We start from the raw sequence: 14,211 nt of genomic DNA, 5'->3' as shown, positions 1-14,211 counted from the left end.
TGAGCCGGTGGGGTGAGTGGGGGTGAGGGTCAGACCAGGTTGAACACTCATGTACAATGTTGAGATTTAGGGTAAGCACAGAGAAACAGCAGCTGATTGTAATAACAAACTCTGCATAGTGAAGTGAACATCATCCAAGACAAATGCATTTAGTAAACATAACACGAAAAAAAAAAAGATACAAAAAAAGAAAAAAATGCTGCAGTCATTTAAAATTAAGAAAAGTAAACTGACTCTGTTTTTGCGTCTTTGATCATGTGGTCCTTCATATACTGGATAATGGATGAATATCAGCACTGTGCCATAATCACCTCCACACATTTATGTACTGACAACCACAGCACCAAGAGACTGGGGCAAGAGAGAGGCTCTCATGCAATATCTGCTACTCTAAGATGATCAAAACAAAATCTAAAAGAAAGCATTTGAGAAAAGGATTGTAACGTATGCGTGATGCCTGTAATTCAACCTATGAAGAAAGGCATACCTGTTGAGGTGGAGGGGGCTGCATGTAGCCTTGAGGGGGTGGTGGGGCCTGCATGACTGGCTGGGATGGAGGAGGTGGTGGAGGTGGAGGATGGGCGTGCCCGGTGGCAGGCTGGTAACCAGAAGGCGGAGGCATAGGCTGACCCGTGGTGGCCATGATGTAGCCGGTCTGTGGAGGGGGATGCTGGGAAAGGACTGTGGGAGGAGCCTGATACATGGGGGGAGGCTCAGGGTTCTCGCTGGAGCCCTGCCGACTCAGCGTCATCTGGCTGTATTGGGGCGCCAGCTCTTCTCCCTGGGAGGAATGGGAATGGGAATTATGTCATTGATGGGTTTTGATTGCAACTACGAGAAAAGTTCAAGTTCAAAATAATTAATATGAATATAATTTACCTAGTATGGACAACATATGCTATACAAACACCAGAGGATATTGTTAGCCATAAAAGCTAACCATAAACTAGCAGGCACTCTGAGCCATGAACTACAACAAGCAAACTAATCTTTGACTTAAATATTGATGCACTTTTTAATATATACCATCAATTGAAAAGTGTACAGCAAGTCATTGTATGCATCATCTACAGATATATAAAGGTAAGAATCTATAGCTTTATATATGTGTGGATAAATTCATAGATCATGACCTCAAATAGGGTGCAGACCTGTTTGCTGCTGGTATCTCTATGTCAGAGCCTCTTGCTGTTGTCTCACTAACTGAAGTTTGAGTGACCAAAGACATAATGGTACATTACCAACAGTGTGAGAGCACTGAGAAATTAGTAGTAAAAGAGCACTGTGACATTTTGGAGGGAAATACCCATGTCTGCCACCTTACAAACAGTCAGATGAGAAGATTGGTATCAATTTCATCTCATTGCATCCAGGCGACTCCTGGATGTAATGGTGGTTAGACTGTGAGCTAAAGCTAAGGGCACAGCTCCACAGTTGTTGAATGTTGAACAGAAAACAAGCATATTGCATATTTCCAAAAACATTTGAGAACGGTTATATTTAGTCAAGTGGGTTCAGATAAAAATCCCAAATCCAAAATTCTCCTAAAATATTTTAACCCACCAAATACATATTCAAAGAATGTAAACTACTGACAACGGTAACTACTACCATATATTTTGCTTTCCAAAAAGGTAGTTTAATATAGCGAAAACCATTTGGCAGATGCAAACTTCATTTGAAGTCATAGCAAACCACATGTGCTAGACATACATGTAGAGATGCACATGGAATACCAAACAGGTTATCTAACCCCGAGTTAAATTTATTTTAGAGCGTGAGAGAAAGAGTGCTTTCTGAATGGTTCAGCATAAAGACAATATTCTTCTGCCATTGTGGTTAAAAACCTAACTCATGTGAATGAGAACAGGGTATGAAGAGTAGCAGGATACAGCAATAGCTAAATGCACAGTGTGAGGACGTCAGTAATGCAGTAATGCTTTAACTAAATTAACATAAAGAGATGAAGCTACAATAGGTGACAGTACCATTGTGTACTGCTGGGGAGGAGAAACTGGCAGGAGAACCTGGGGGCAGGAAGGGCTGGAGTAGGAGACAGGCTGAGAGGGCTGCAGAGATGCCACCGGCTATACACGCCACCAGAAAGAGGGAGGAAATAAAGAGGCAGAGCACAGAGAGCGTGTTGAGCAAGCCAGTGAGAAGGAGGGTGTCAGAAGCAGACGGATAGGAGGGAATAAAGAGAAATGAAGACACAGGAAAGATGTGGGTTAGAACACAGAGGAAAAGTTGTTAATGAACAGATGGATAGTAATGGAAATCACCTTTAGTTTCTCAATATTATGCAAAACCAATAAAATTGTGAACCAAATGAAATGTATTTACTATTACTCAGAGAGAAACAAGAGAGGAAATGGCTGTCATTGCATATGCTGTCAATGACTGTAAATAGCTTATTTTGTCCTCTTACACATTTAAAGATTCCGCCTCAGGGACAGCATTACTTTAATTACGGCCCATTTAGACAAGGATGGACACAGGATCACTGAAGATGTTCTATTGATCGACAGATTCAACTAGATCCTCAATTAGATGTAACTTGGAAGTGCGTCTTCATTTTTACTGTGATGCTTGACATAAACGCAGGTAGTGGAGGTACATACCTGAGCAATCATGTGGTTGCCCATTGGGTGTTGCTGTGGGGTGGGCAGCAGGGCGGTCTGAGGCGGGGGCTGCGGCTGCGGTTGTTGTGATGGGCAGGGAAGTAGGCTACGGCTAGACTGGGAGGCTGCAGGTGGGGGACACACATCAGGACTGACTAGGGGCAGGCCTAGTGATGCAGAAGATGACATGATGGATACAGCAAATAATTTTGAAAATTAATTTTTGCTCTGAGCAAAATGGTAAATCCACAAACATGTTTTTATCATATATATGCTCATGTGCCTGTATTTTTTAAAATTTTCATCTTCTAGATAGTTTCCTGGACCACTGACACAAAGTGGTGGTGAGTGAGTGGTGAAGCCTCTCTAGTGTAAATGTTTAGGGCCTGGTGTTAATTATAGCAACAAACCATTCATTTATGTTTTAACCTGTAGGGAAAGTTAAATTAACTAACAGCCAGTTCATAAACAATATACGATATTAGCCTGAATTAGTTAAGATGACTTTTCTTTGGATATTAAGTTTTGAAAGGCAGGTAGAGGTCACATTATATTGGAAGACTGGACAATTAAATCTTGATTAGATTTAATTTTTGAAAGGAGAGAGTAATGATGTACTGGCTCATTCACAGAGTCCTCCATTATTAGGTTGTTTGTAGCTTTAATGTTGCTATGCTAGCGAGCTTCTTCAATTATTCCATTTATAAAGCATCTGTATGTGAGTTAAATATCTGGTATGCTCTGTCTGACGCCCACCTTCCTGACGTCGACTTAAGAGGGATTGTGTCTGACAATTTCTATAATTTACTAAACCGAGATTCACATTCAGTACGACATCACACTGTGATTGGCCAAGATTTCAGATGTTATCAGGTAACACATCATGCAAACTAGTTCTGTTCAACCACATTATTGTCCTGAGTCAGGCCTATACGTCTTTAGTTAGTTCGGTTTAACTGGAGTTTCTGACGGCTTGTGTAAAAGAGGAAATAAATTCCTAATGAGTGAGAATGAGCAGTGAGCGCCTCCTGATATCTTCACTGCAGAAACTGCAAAGACTGAATATCTGTCAGGCAGCCAAGAGTAACTGGTGTCATGAAATTTAATAATGAGGAGCTCAAAAAGAAAATGCTAACAGATAGAGAAAATCATTCTGCCCAAGACGAGGCTTCAAGGATGAGGACCCGTAGTATCTCAGCAGAAACTTTCCCATTTGGACTAGTCTAAAAATGTTTTGTATCTTTAGAAACTACTTTTACAAAAACAAGTTGGGGAGGGGGTTCTATTAATGAACTACAATGACCATATGTCATTGTGTACATCTACATTGTGGCATCATTAGAAGTTAGCCACTGCAAGCCTTGGTGACATACACTAAATGTCTCCTTTTTTCCTAAACTTTCCTCCACAGTCCTTACCAGAGCGAGAGCCTTTGCAGCTTCCCTGTGAGCCTTTGCTGCTGCCAAGGCTATCCCCTCTGGTAAGGATGGAGATGCCAGAGAAGCTGCTAGCCTTAGTGACGGGCGGCCGGAGGGTGCGGTTGGAGCTGTCTGAGTCGGTGCTGCTCCAGGGCCGTGGCTCCAGGCACTTCATGTCACTGTCTGTGCTGCTTTGACGACTGCTAGAAGCTCGGCTGGAGCTCTCACGATTCCCTCTGAGAGAAGACAGAACGGAGAGGAAGAGGAGAGAGACGAGATGAAATGAAGGGGATAAAATGGGGATATATGCAGGAAAGGGGGAAAATAAGAGGTGGCAGAGGGAATTAAAGCAAAGAGAGTTACGAAGTAGCAAGAGAGAGATGTGCACAGAGAGAATAAGTGTTGAAGAGTAAGAAGTCCAAGGAGGAGAGTAAGAGAGAAATGAACATGAGTTGGGTGAGGAATATAGAGAAAAGGGGAGTATGTGCATATGGGAGAATTTGAAGCAGAGATGAATGTAGGTGGAAACAGAAATAGAAGGACAGTCAAAGACAAAATAGGATAGAGGGAAGAGCAGAAGCAGAAGAGCACAGTAAGGTCATCAACAGGTGGAGCAGACACCCAATGCGTCAGGCTTAAAGAATTGGGCATTCAACACAGATGCACATTGGCTGGTTTAGTGAAACCACAATACAAAAATCAGGCAACAAACCACCAAACGATATTATTTCCAGTTTTAAACATACGAGTACGCACACATTCACACACAGGAACACACATACAAACCCATCCACATAGGAAAACATACATGCAGGGAGAAAAGATGCTCCAGACAATTAACAATGGGGTGTAAGAGGATATTACAGTGAGACTAGATGAGACAAACATCCATGAGTTCAACACACAAACCATCTAAGACTGGAGACATCACAAAAAGGGACTTCACAGAATGAGCACTTGCAGACATATGTGTTGTACATTAGGATACAGATAAAAAGGTAACACATGCAATTAAAATAGATTGTTTTAAAGACAAGAAATGACATGGAAACAAGACACACATACACCTGTAAATCAATACCAGATGTACATCAACACTCAGACAGTAAGAGCAGATGTACATCGACACTCAGACTCACACACACTGTCTACAAATTAAACACTTGCTACCACTGGTTCACCACTATGGTTCTTTGAACTATTATTGCTGTATACACACTCATTGTGTTGTTGGGATGCTGTCACCCTGGATAAGGGTAGCTGCCGAGAAAACCAATGATCACACTGTAAGCGTAACCGCCACTCTGACAAAACCCCTCCCCTCCAACCAAGTGAATGGCCGGGTCTGCCATTGACATGTCAGCATCAAGATCATTGTTCCATTTGCACATGTCCTGTTGAGCTTGTGCATTAACATAGCAGATCTGAATGAAAATGAACTTCGAAAAAACATGTGCGATACATACTGTGGTGCTGCATTAAGTTGAATGTAGATAGAAAGCCTTATAGGGGAAAAGACATCTATGACTCTGAATTGAGGACAGCAGAGTTTAAAAAAAATCAACAAAAAAAACAGCCAAGTCAGCTGTAAACACTTGGTTTTTACATCCTTTTAGAACTGGAAGAAGGATATGAACAGAGCATGTCCGTGTAGAGAGAACAAGAGGAAAAGGAATTCAAAACATGTAAGGCTGATTGTGGGAATCTCCGTGACGAGAGCAGGGATGTGGGTACTGGTTGTAAAAACCCTTGTGATAGTGAGTGCTGTTTGAAGGTGGCTGTGGCTGATAAATATTTCAGAGAGACTGTAATTAATGGAGGATCTATTTTAAGTCCTCTCTCTGAACAGCCTATTTTAAGGAAGGGTGGGTGCACTGCCATTCTCTGTAAGGGAGGCGCACTCTTGTTCGCTTCGCTCTGCAGACAAAGATGAGAGCAGGATGAGCAGGAGGAGGAGGAGGAGGAGGGAACCTGCTGTTGATCACATGATATTTCATCTCCACTCTCTTTTCACGACAGCATCCCCCATCACAGGCACAAACAGGGGAAGCAGGCCAAGCTGGCCAGTTGTCATGTGCTTTAATCTCTCTCTTTATCCTCGTTTTCATTAGACTGCTCAATTAACCCATGTCTTCTTGTTTTGGTTCATTTAAGTGAAATATGGAGGTCTCAGTTCAACGGCACATATTTAGTTACAGTTAACAGCTACTACACTGAGCTTACACCTTTTTAAGATGAGCTTAAGCTTTCAAACTTCAAACATAAATCATTAATGCCATATTAGATTACATGCCAACTTCTGATGTGATTTCTGCAAGCAGCACAAACAAAAATGATGACAAAGAAATGAACTAACAGTAGCCTACAGCCTTTATCTAAAACGTAATCTTAAAGCCTCCAAATGACACGGCAAACACAAGACACAATGTTTACGAGTGGAGTGATTACAGGAAACGAGGAGGAGGAAGATGCGTCAAAGCGCTACGATTAGATGCTAACTGGGGACATTGCAGTTCATAGGTGATAGTTAAGTAATTTTTTAATAGGTTCTCTATACGACATCCAGAATATAGGATTAAACAACAGTTTGCTATGTAAAGATAAAGTGGAGGAATGACGACCTGCACAATGAAGTCACTCTGTGTGTGTTGTAATCTGAGCATCTCTATCCATTGTTATGGTCAGCAGGATGGTCATGCGTGCATTGTTAGTGCGTGTGAGTCTATAAAACGTTCAGTGAGTGAGCCCATAAAACAGCAAAACCGGGCCAAAACAAAACAAAAAAAAAAGAACCAGAGCTGTGGCCCAGAGACAGAATCAGCTAAGCTACTGAGATAACACAGTAGCATACAAGGTCAGTCAGCGTTTGTGCACAGAATAAATGAGACCCTGCGCCGAGGGTGGAGTGGGGAGGCGCACATGTTTTAGTCTGAGATGCTGAGATATTGTATAGAGAACCTTTAAAATGCCAAAAATGCACTGGTTCCAGCTTTGCTTTGTTTCTTAGCTCTCTATGGTGGTAAACTGAATCTCTTAGGCTTCTGATGGCTGTCTTGACAGATTGGACAAAAAGAAGCAACATAAATGTCAACTTAGGCTTTGGAAAATTGTAATGAACATTTTTCACTTTTGTCTGATATTTTATAGACCAAAAGGTTAATCAAGGAAAAAAATCTGAAGATTACAGATAATAAAAATAATTATGTAGCCGTTTTGCACTAGCACTGGTAGCACTGAATTTTCTTTACAGTCCAATGTGTCTCATTTTCCACTTGTCAGCTCAACTTCACTTCAAGTTCAAATGCACTATGAAATGTATTTTTATGTGCTGCTATGCAACAGGTGACATGTTAACAAAAAACTACAAGACTAAGTTAACCACAAAACAAACAGGTTACTGTGGAAGTGATGCAGTTACTCTATATAAAAATAATGTAGTTGGTGGTAGATGGGTGGAAGGGTAAGTAGGTCAATCAGTCCTCAGTGAAACCACAAAGCAGCCATGCATGGGCCATGGGAAGCCCCACGGTGCAGTGCTGGGATAGCCATCAATCAGCCGACTACACCAAGCAAAGATAGAAAAACCACCACAAGTCACCACTATCATCACCAAACCACTTTCAAAGAATGGGCATGGCAACACACATGTCAAAGTCAGCAGCACCCCAATACCTAAAGATCTGCCTCCTCTTTTGAGAGCTAGAGCAGTAGCCCTCAGTGGAAAGTCTGTTGGGGTTAACATTAGGAGAAAATGCTAGGGTTACAGGACTGGATTGGAGAACAGGAGGGTGGGGGTGGGTTTAGGGGAGGGTGAGATAGGGAGGGGTGGGAGGTAGAGGTAGGCACAGTGTAGAACTTTTACCCCTGAGAAGAAGGAAAAAAAAAAAATGCACACAAGGCAGAAACTTTGGCTGTTGAAAGGCCCACGCTTCCTCTTTCTCTCTCTCAGCATATTATGTCCTAATCTTTCAACTTCAATGGCCAGAGTGCCTGGTGATGGAGGCTGAATGTAACTGCTGTGTGAGCCAACTTATTTCTAGAAAACATTTGTTCTACTACCAACAAATCTTTTTCAAAAACAGCATGTTCCTCAGTCTAGCATAAAACAACTCTTGAGGGAAACCATCAGCGAATGCATATTGATTATTTGCACGCCAATGAAAAGAACAAAATACGTGTGAAATAATACTTACATCATTTCTCTTTTACAATTAAATATTGTTTGAGGTCAACTGTGCCACATGTTTGTAGTGGCTAGATTATTGGAAGTGGTCATATTTGTCCAAAGAATCAAGGTTTAATCCGTAAATTTGGTTTATGGGTCTATAGCCCCTTAACGTTCATGACTGAAACCTAACAAGCAAACTGTAGTTTTAAGGGGAAAGGTGGCACGGTTGGATGCTTCTAAATTAGACACACTGGAGTCTGCAGTAGGATGTGTCATCTTACCTGTTGTCGATGTATCCATTTTGAGAGGACTGTAAAAAAAAGGACACCTGCACATTATGAAATGCTTCATTGATTCAGGATTACTTAAGACCAACACTTGTTGCATATCAACTTTTCAGAAGTTTTCAAGTTTGACATCAAATGTACTGAGTCACTTCAAGCAGTGGTTCCCAATCTGAGGGTCGGGCCTCCTTAAGGGATCATGATAATCTAAGACTTTATGACGACGTTATGGCCACAAGATGATTACCAGTGTGGGAAATTAGAATAATCAAAGGTGAGTTACGCATTTTCCCCCCCAATTTTTTTGTGATCTTTGCTATCAAATACTGTACCTCCTTAGTTTTAGCGGCCCGTGAAGGTAAAATAAATAAGTAAATAAATAACAGCTCAGACATGCATCCTGTGATTAGGTAGTCAAGGCAGTTGGAGGTAACGGCTTATGATTGAGAAACTTAATGCTTTAATGCTCATCTGTCCTAGCCAATGTTTGTCAACCTGTCCAGGTCCAATACTTACTTCTCGGGCAAAGATTCGGTCTCGTACCCGCTGATACTCTTCTTCTCGCTCTTCAATGGATTTGCTACGTCGCCCGTCCTGCAGTGGCACACGGATCTAACATTTGGGGGGAAAAAAATCACATCAATAAATCACAATTACAATCCAACATGCCCTATTCACAAATAATGTGCTGAAATTTTATGGAAATACACGTGTAGCCACATTAAGTGCTCGCTGTAAATATAAGAAGCAAGTAAGTCACATGACAACAACAGTAGCACGTGAGGGAGAGCAGCTGCCTGCCGTCAAAACAAAATAACAGAATGGGAACAAGTGTTTTGAGGTGGTGGAATCAGCGTGGGAAGGTTTTAGCACCACAAACGTGATAGAACACTTGCAAAATTATCATACAAAGGAATATGACAAATATGCACAAGTATTAGGCGCCAAAGAAAAGTGTCAGTGCTTAAAACACACATTGTTGGAGGAAATAAAGTGTAAGAAACATGCTTCAGACGGCAACAAAGTTGATATAAAAAAAAATGCTGTTTCATAATGATCAACCTGTTTCTGTGGGTAGAAACGTGGGGTTGCTTTATTGAAACCTCCACAAACTATTTTTACATGTTTGTGCAAGCAAGGTATAGTGCTCCATTTGTAACAAATAGGCAATGTTGCAGTTGTGAGTTTTATACTTGACAGAGTTTAAACATATCCTGTGTCATTACTAAATCTGAGTCTGGTTTTGAATTTAAACTCCAGGTTAAACAGTTTTGTGGCTCAAAGACAAGGAATCAGCAGCAATGGAGCAGATGTTGAATGCATTGTAAATTGAAAACTGTAAACTGTGTGTCATTTTGAGAGACAGTACCAGGAACATCTAAATTACTGCATTTGGATGTGCTTTAGTAGCTTAGTTCGCTCTCATTGTTAGTGGTACTGGCAGTATCATGTCATCTCTAATTCTAACTTAAATTTATCATCAATTTAACAGAAAGAAAACCATTTTGCATACAGGAAACCTGCGATGTCCAATCCACATGTCTAAAAACATTGGACGTTGGACCTGGTAGGGCAGAGAATGTAATGGTTTGGGCTTAATCACAGCCTAAAAGTGAGGACTGCACTTCGTCCATTAATTGTGCCACCCCAACTCTTACAGATGTTAAAGCTCCTTTCACTTGCAAATTTTCATCTCTGTTGGAACGCATACCGTTTCACACCCACCTGCCAACTGTGTAATTAAAATCACATGCAGTCATCATTGTTCAAACCTCATCCACAGAGCTACCATTGATAAATCAATTAGGACACCCCTGTTAAGGTCAGTACCTTTATTTGTAATAATGAAAGTGATTTTTAATTATTAACACATGGCAGGGGCAAGATGACGCTGCAGCACTTGTTGAAGCAAGCCCGCCCCACTACTACTCCTACTTCTAGATGCTCGGATAATCTGGGGGCTCACCGCTGGGAGCCTGTGAGTGCTTGATTCACAGCTTAGATGCCATCAAAAATAGGGCCTGCCTCCTTTTATCAGATCTGGAAAAGGTAACAAACAGTTTGTCTCCTATGTCTGTACTTCTGTTGAAGCAAGAGCTATGTGATCCATCTCCAACTGATACAACAAGGTGCTGAAAGATTACGCCAGGACTATGAAAAAGGCCCGCTTGAAGGTCCTTATAACAGATTCCATCAGACAAGCCGACAACGTTTCTTTTTGCTCAATGACCAACACAACTGATGGTTGTAACTACAAAAAGATGCCATTATGAAGTATGAGAAGAAGTGGCACATGTTAGAACTATTAAACACTTTAATCTTAAACGTACTTAGTGGTAACAGTGAAATAGATGGATAGTGAATCTGGTATAGTTAACAAATGTCATGGTATACAATGTAGCCTACCTGATTATCATCCTTGTCCATGCTGGCATCATCTCTCTTAAGGATGAATTTCTTCTGGAAGTCCATGTTACGTTCATCCTTGATGTGTTCAGAGAACCTCTGTTCTGGGCTGTAGAAAAGGTAGAGGCCAATGTATCTTTATTAACATACTAAAACAAAACTACACAAAACATAACATTTGACTGCATAACAGAAAAACATCTAAGCAAGGTAACAAGAAAAAAATGACACGATCCACGGTGAATGTGGAAATGTTAGTACATCTACATCTGAATATTAAATCTGACCAGATTTTGTTTGTCCATTTCTGTGTTTCTGTGATTTGCTGTTGTGTGCCTAACAAACCTCACACATTAATTTGGCAAACTATAACTGTTAAGGTGCATCTGGCCGCTGTTAACATTATCAACACCTCAACACAAGTACAATATATTGTTTTCTGACAAACTCACTGATATTTCAACTTTTAACTTTTTGATAGCCAAGGGAATTTTCTTCTTCTGAAAGGAAAACGAAAAGTTGATTACAGTTAGTTAGTGACTGTTTCCCCATGTTCTGAGCATGAATTTAGATTTTTCCCAGAAGAGTTAACAGGAATAAAACAAAGATGCACGGATATCAGCAGTCTCTACTTCTGGCACAAATGTTTTGGATGGTTTTTAATTTGGCCAAACAGAGTTTACGGCTGTGGGATCCTTCTGTCATCCCTATCTTGTCCCAGCAGCAGAACTGCACTGAGTAATCAATTACTGGTCAACGATTAAGTTAATTTTGATGATAGATAAACGAGTTTGGGTAATTCTTTAAAGGGAAAAGTCAAAAGTATCTGATTCCAACTTTGTGAATGTGAATATTTTCTGGTTTCTTTACTCCTCTATGACTGTAAACTAAATATCGTTGGGTTGTGGACAAAACAAGACATCTGAGGCCGTTGGAAAACACTTAGACATTCACCATTTTCTGACATTTTATAGACCAAACAACCAATTGAGAAAATAATCAACAATCAAAATAACTGTGAGTTGAAGCCATACCCAGCAGCCTATGCCACATGAACTTGAGATTGTGTGGTCTCTTGAGGTTGCTCACATTATTTATGGGTTATTAATTTGCATATAATAGCCCCCTCTATAACCCAAGTTGACACCACTACAATGTTGGTATGTGGAAAAGTCAAAATAAAGTATGGTGTCTCTTTAATGGGCTTTTAATACTGAGTAATCTCAGTACATTATATGCACACCGATATAAAGATTTGGAAAAAGTGTAATTCTAGATTGAGCTTCCTGCAGCTTTAAGACTGCAGCTGCTGAAATCTGGGCCAAAGTCAGGATCTACACTCACATGCGTGTGTTGCCCGTCTTGTTGATGATGACTGCCTTGCCCGTCTGATCCACATTGTGGTCCATGCCGAAGTAGGCAGCCACACGGTGCAGCAGCATACGGTGATAAGAAGTCATCTGAGGAAACTTCTTATACTGGTTACTGCAGAGGGCACAAATGGCAAAGCTGTGAGTAGCATTTATTATTTCAACACTGCAACTGCCTTTTTTTTTTTTTTTTTTGCTATTTGTTGAATGCTGAAATGTCTGTTCTTGTGATGTGTACATTTCCTTTAAGCATTTGACATAATTTGAGTACATAACCCTCTTATGTTTGTTCTATGTGTAAATGCCAAATGGATTTGCATTCTGAGGGATTCAGGCTGTCTGAAACAACGGCCCTTCTCATGCAAAATTGCATTCTCGATATTTTCTAAAGGATGGTGGTGAACACTGCATTTATCTCTTTTTTTGTAACTCCTATCATACCTTCTGTCGTTTTCTTTCCCACAAGAATTATCCTCTCTGAAAAAGGTTTAGGGTGTTGTGTTTTTTTTCCCTCCAATTTATGAGGTGTTTGACAAGCAGGATGTCTCACAATCAGGACAATTCATTTTGTGCCATTTTGCACACGATGAATTGCTGTTTTCAAGCAGATTTAAAATCATAATACTTAAGTTGAATAGCAGTATTCTGTTTACAAGGGAACACAGAGTCCAAGCCAGAAATATCGTCAGCCTAAACTTACCCCATAATATCAACGACAACTTGCCATATTTATCCTATTACCTCAGCAATCTATAAATAAAAAGGAATGGATGAAGAAGGGCTAAATTTAAACACAAGAGAGTGGTTATGAAGAACGTGGCTTACTTGTCGTCATTAATGAATTCCAGGATATCTTGTTCTAGTTTGAGCAGCATCATTCGATCCCTGCTGGGCCAAAGGGGAGGAGAAAGAGGAGGGCAGAGTTTTGGGGGGTGTCAGTGATCTTTGCCAGGTATACTCGAGGCACTCTAGTCCTTCCAATAATGGTCGTACCATTTCTAATACAATAGTGATCCTTCCAACATTTACATCTTTTTTTCAAACTGTATTTTTATCAGTCCTTTCAGACAACAGTGCTACTCTGCAGCAAATGCAGAGACCCTACTGTCAGCAAATGTGAGCCCTATGACACTTGACAACATAATGTTAAAATCTAACACTGTTCATTCCATGGTGCTAGTTGATACATGCTGCAATTCATATTGCACATTGCCATCAATGCAACTACAGTGTTACTAGACTGCAGACCACTCCACTTTATGAAACTGAAAGGTGAAGGTGCAATCTTCATTTATCTGTTTATTTTATTCATTTACCTAAAGAGCTGCTTAATAAAAAAAAGAAAGATGTAACATACTGGATTAAAGCTCATCAAAAACAGACTATTTAAATAGATAACTTTGTCATGAAATACATGATATATCTCAGTAGTTGGCTGGATCAAAATTAATCCTTAACAAGGGAACGAATGAATGAACAGAAATGACCAGCTACAGATATCAGTCACCCTTTGGTGGCAATCTCATACCTGGGATTGTTTTTCAGTGTGTTGACCAGAAACTCATGAACATCGATGCCCGTGGAGTCAGTGTATTCCTGACTGGAGTCTAACAAAGAAGAAAACAGTAAAGAGGCAGGCAACAGGAGGAAAAGGTTGTGAGACTTGGTGGGAAGAGAGCAAGTGACACTTCTGTATAGTGCAGGGGAGACAGAAAGAGTGGAGTTAGCATGCTGCTACGCATAGGTCCTAAAATGGCACTCCCGACACACCAGCAGCAGCATACCAGGTTGTTCAGGGAGGATAGACATAAGAAGCTGATAGCATGAGACACCAGCTCACTGTTCACTGTCCATACTTTCACACAAACACACTCTTCAGGAGATCATTTTCCACTACGCTAGACAGTTGGGCTAGCCATTTCATCTCTGCTGCTCTCAGAGTTT

General features: G+C 40.7%; 1 protein-coding gene across 7 annotated transcripts in view; it reads right to left on the bottom strand.

The window, feature by feature from the left end:
• LOC139210833 (R3H domain-containing protein 2) overlaps positions 1–14,211 on the bottom strand; it is a 29,151-nt gene that overhangs the window by 11,411 nt on the left and 3,529 nt on the right. For 2 of the 7 annotated variants that reach the window (XM_070841019.1, XM_070841035.1), the window contains exons 6-16: positions 13,796–13,874; positions 13,093–13,152; positions 12,242–12,382; positions 10,898–11,006; positions 9,008–9,103; positions 8,489–8,535; positions 7,712–7,765; positions 4,040–4,275; positions 2,622–2,746; positions 1,989–2,087; positions 488–781 (exon numbers count right to left, since the gene is read on the bottom strand). In XM_070841019.1, the coding sequence (XP_070697120.1) occupies positions 488–781; positions 1,989–2,087; positions 2,622–2,746; positions 4,040–4,275; positions 7,712–7,765; positions 8,489–8,535; positions 9,008–9,103; positions 10,898–11,006; positions 12,242–12,382; positions 13,093–13,152; positions 13,796–13,874 (1,340 nt within the window). Of the gene's footprint in view, positions 1–487; positions 782–1,988; positions 2,088–2,621; positions 2,789–4,039; positions 4,276–7,711; positions 7,766–8,488; positions 8,536–9,007; positions 9,104–10,897; positions 11,007–12,241; positions 12,383–13,092; positions 13,153–13,795; positions 13,875–14,211 lie in introns of all 7 variants that reach the window. The other 5 variants (XM_070841011.1, XM_070841027.1, XM_070841043.1 and 2 more) reach the window with 5 other exon arrangements.

Source organism: Pempheris klunzingeri, chromosome 2 (assembly GCF_042242105.1).
Source record: "Pempheris klunzingeri isolate RE-2024b chromosome 2, fPemKlu1.hap1, whole genome shotgun sequence".
In the NCBI taxonomy this organism is placed as follows: domain Eukaryota; kingdom Metazoa; phylum Chordata; class Actinopteri; order Acropomatiformes; family Pempheridae; genus Pempheris; species Pempheris klunzingeri.
This window is presented reverse-complemented; position numbering and strand designations above follow the sequence as displayed.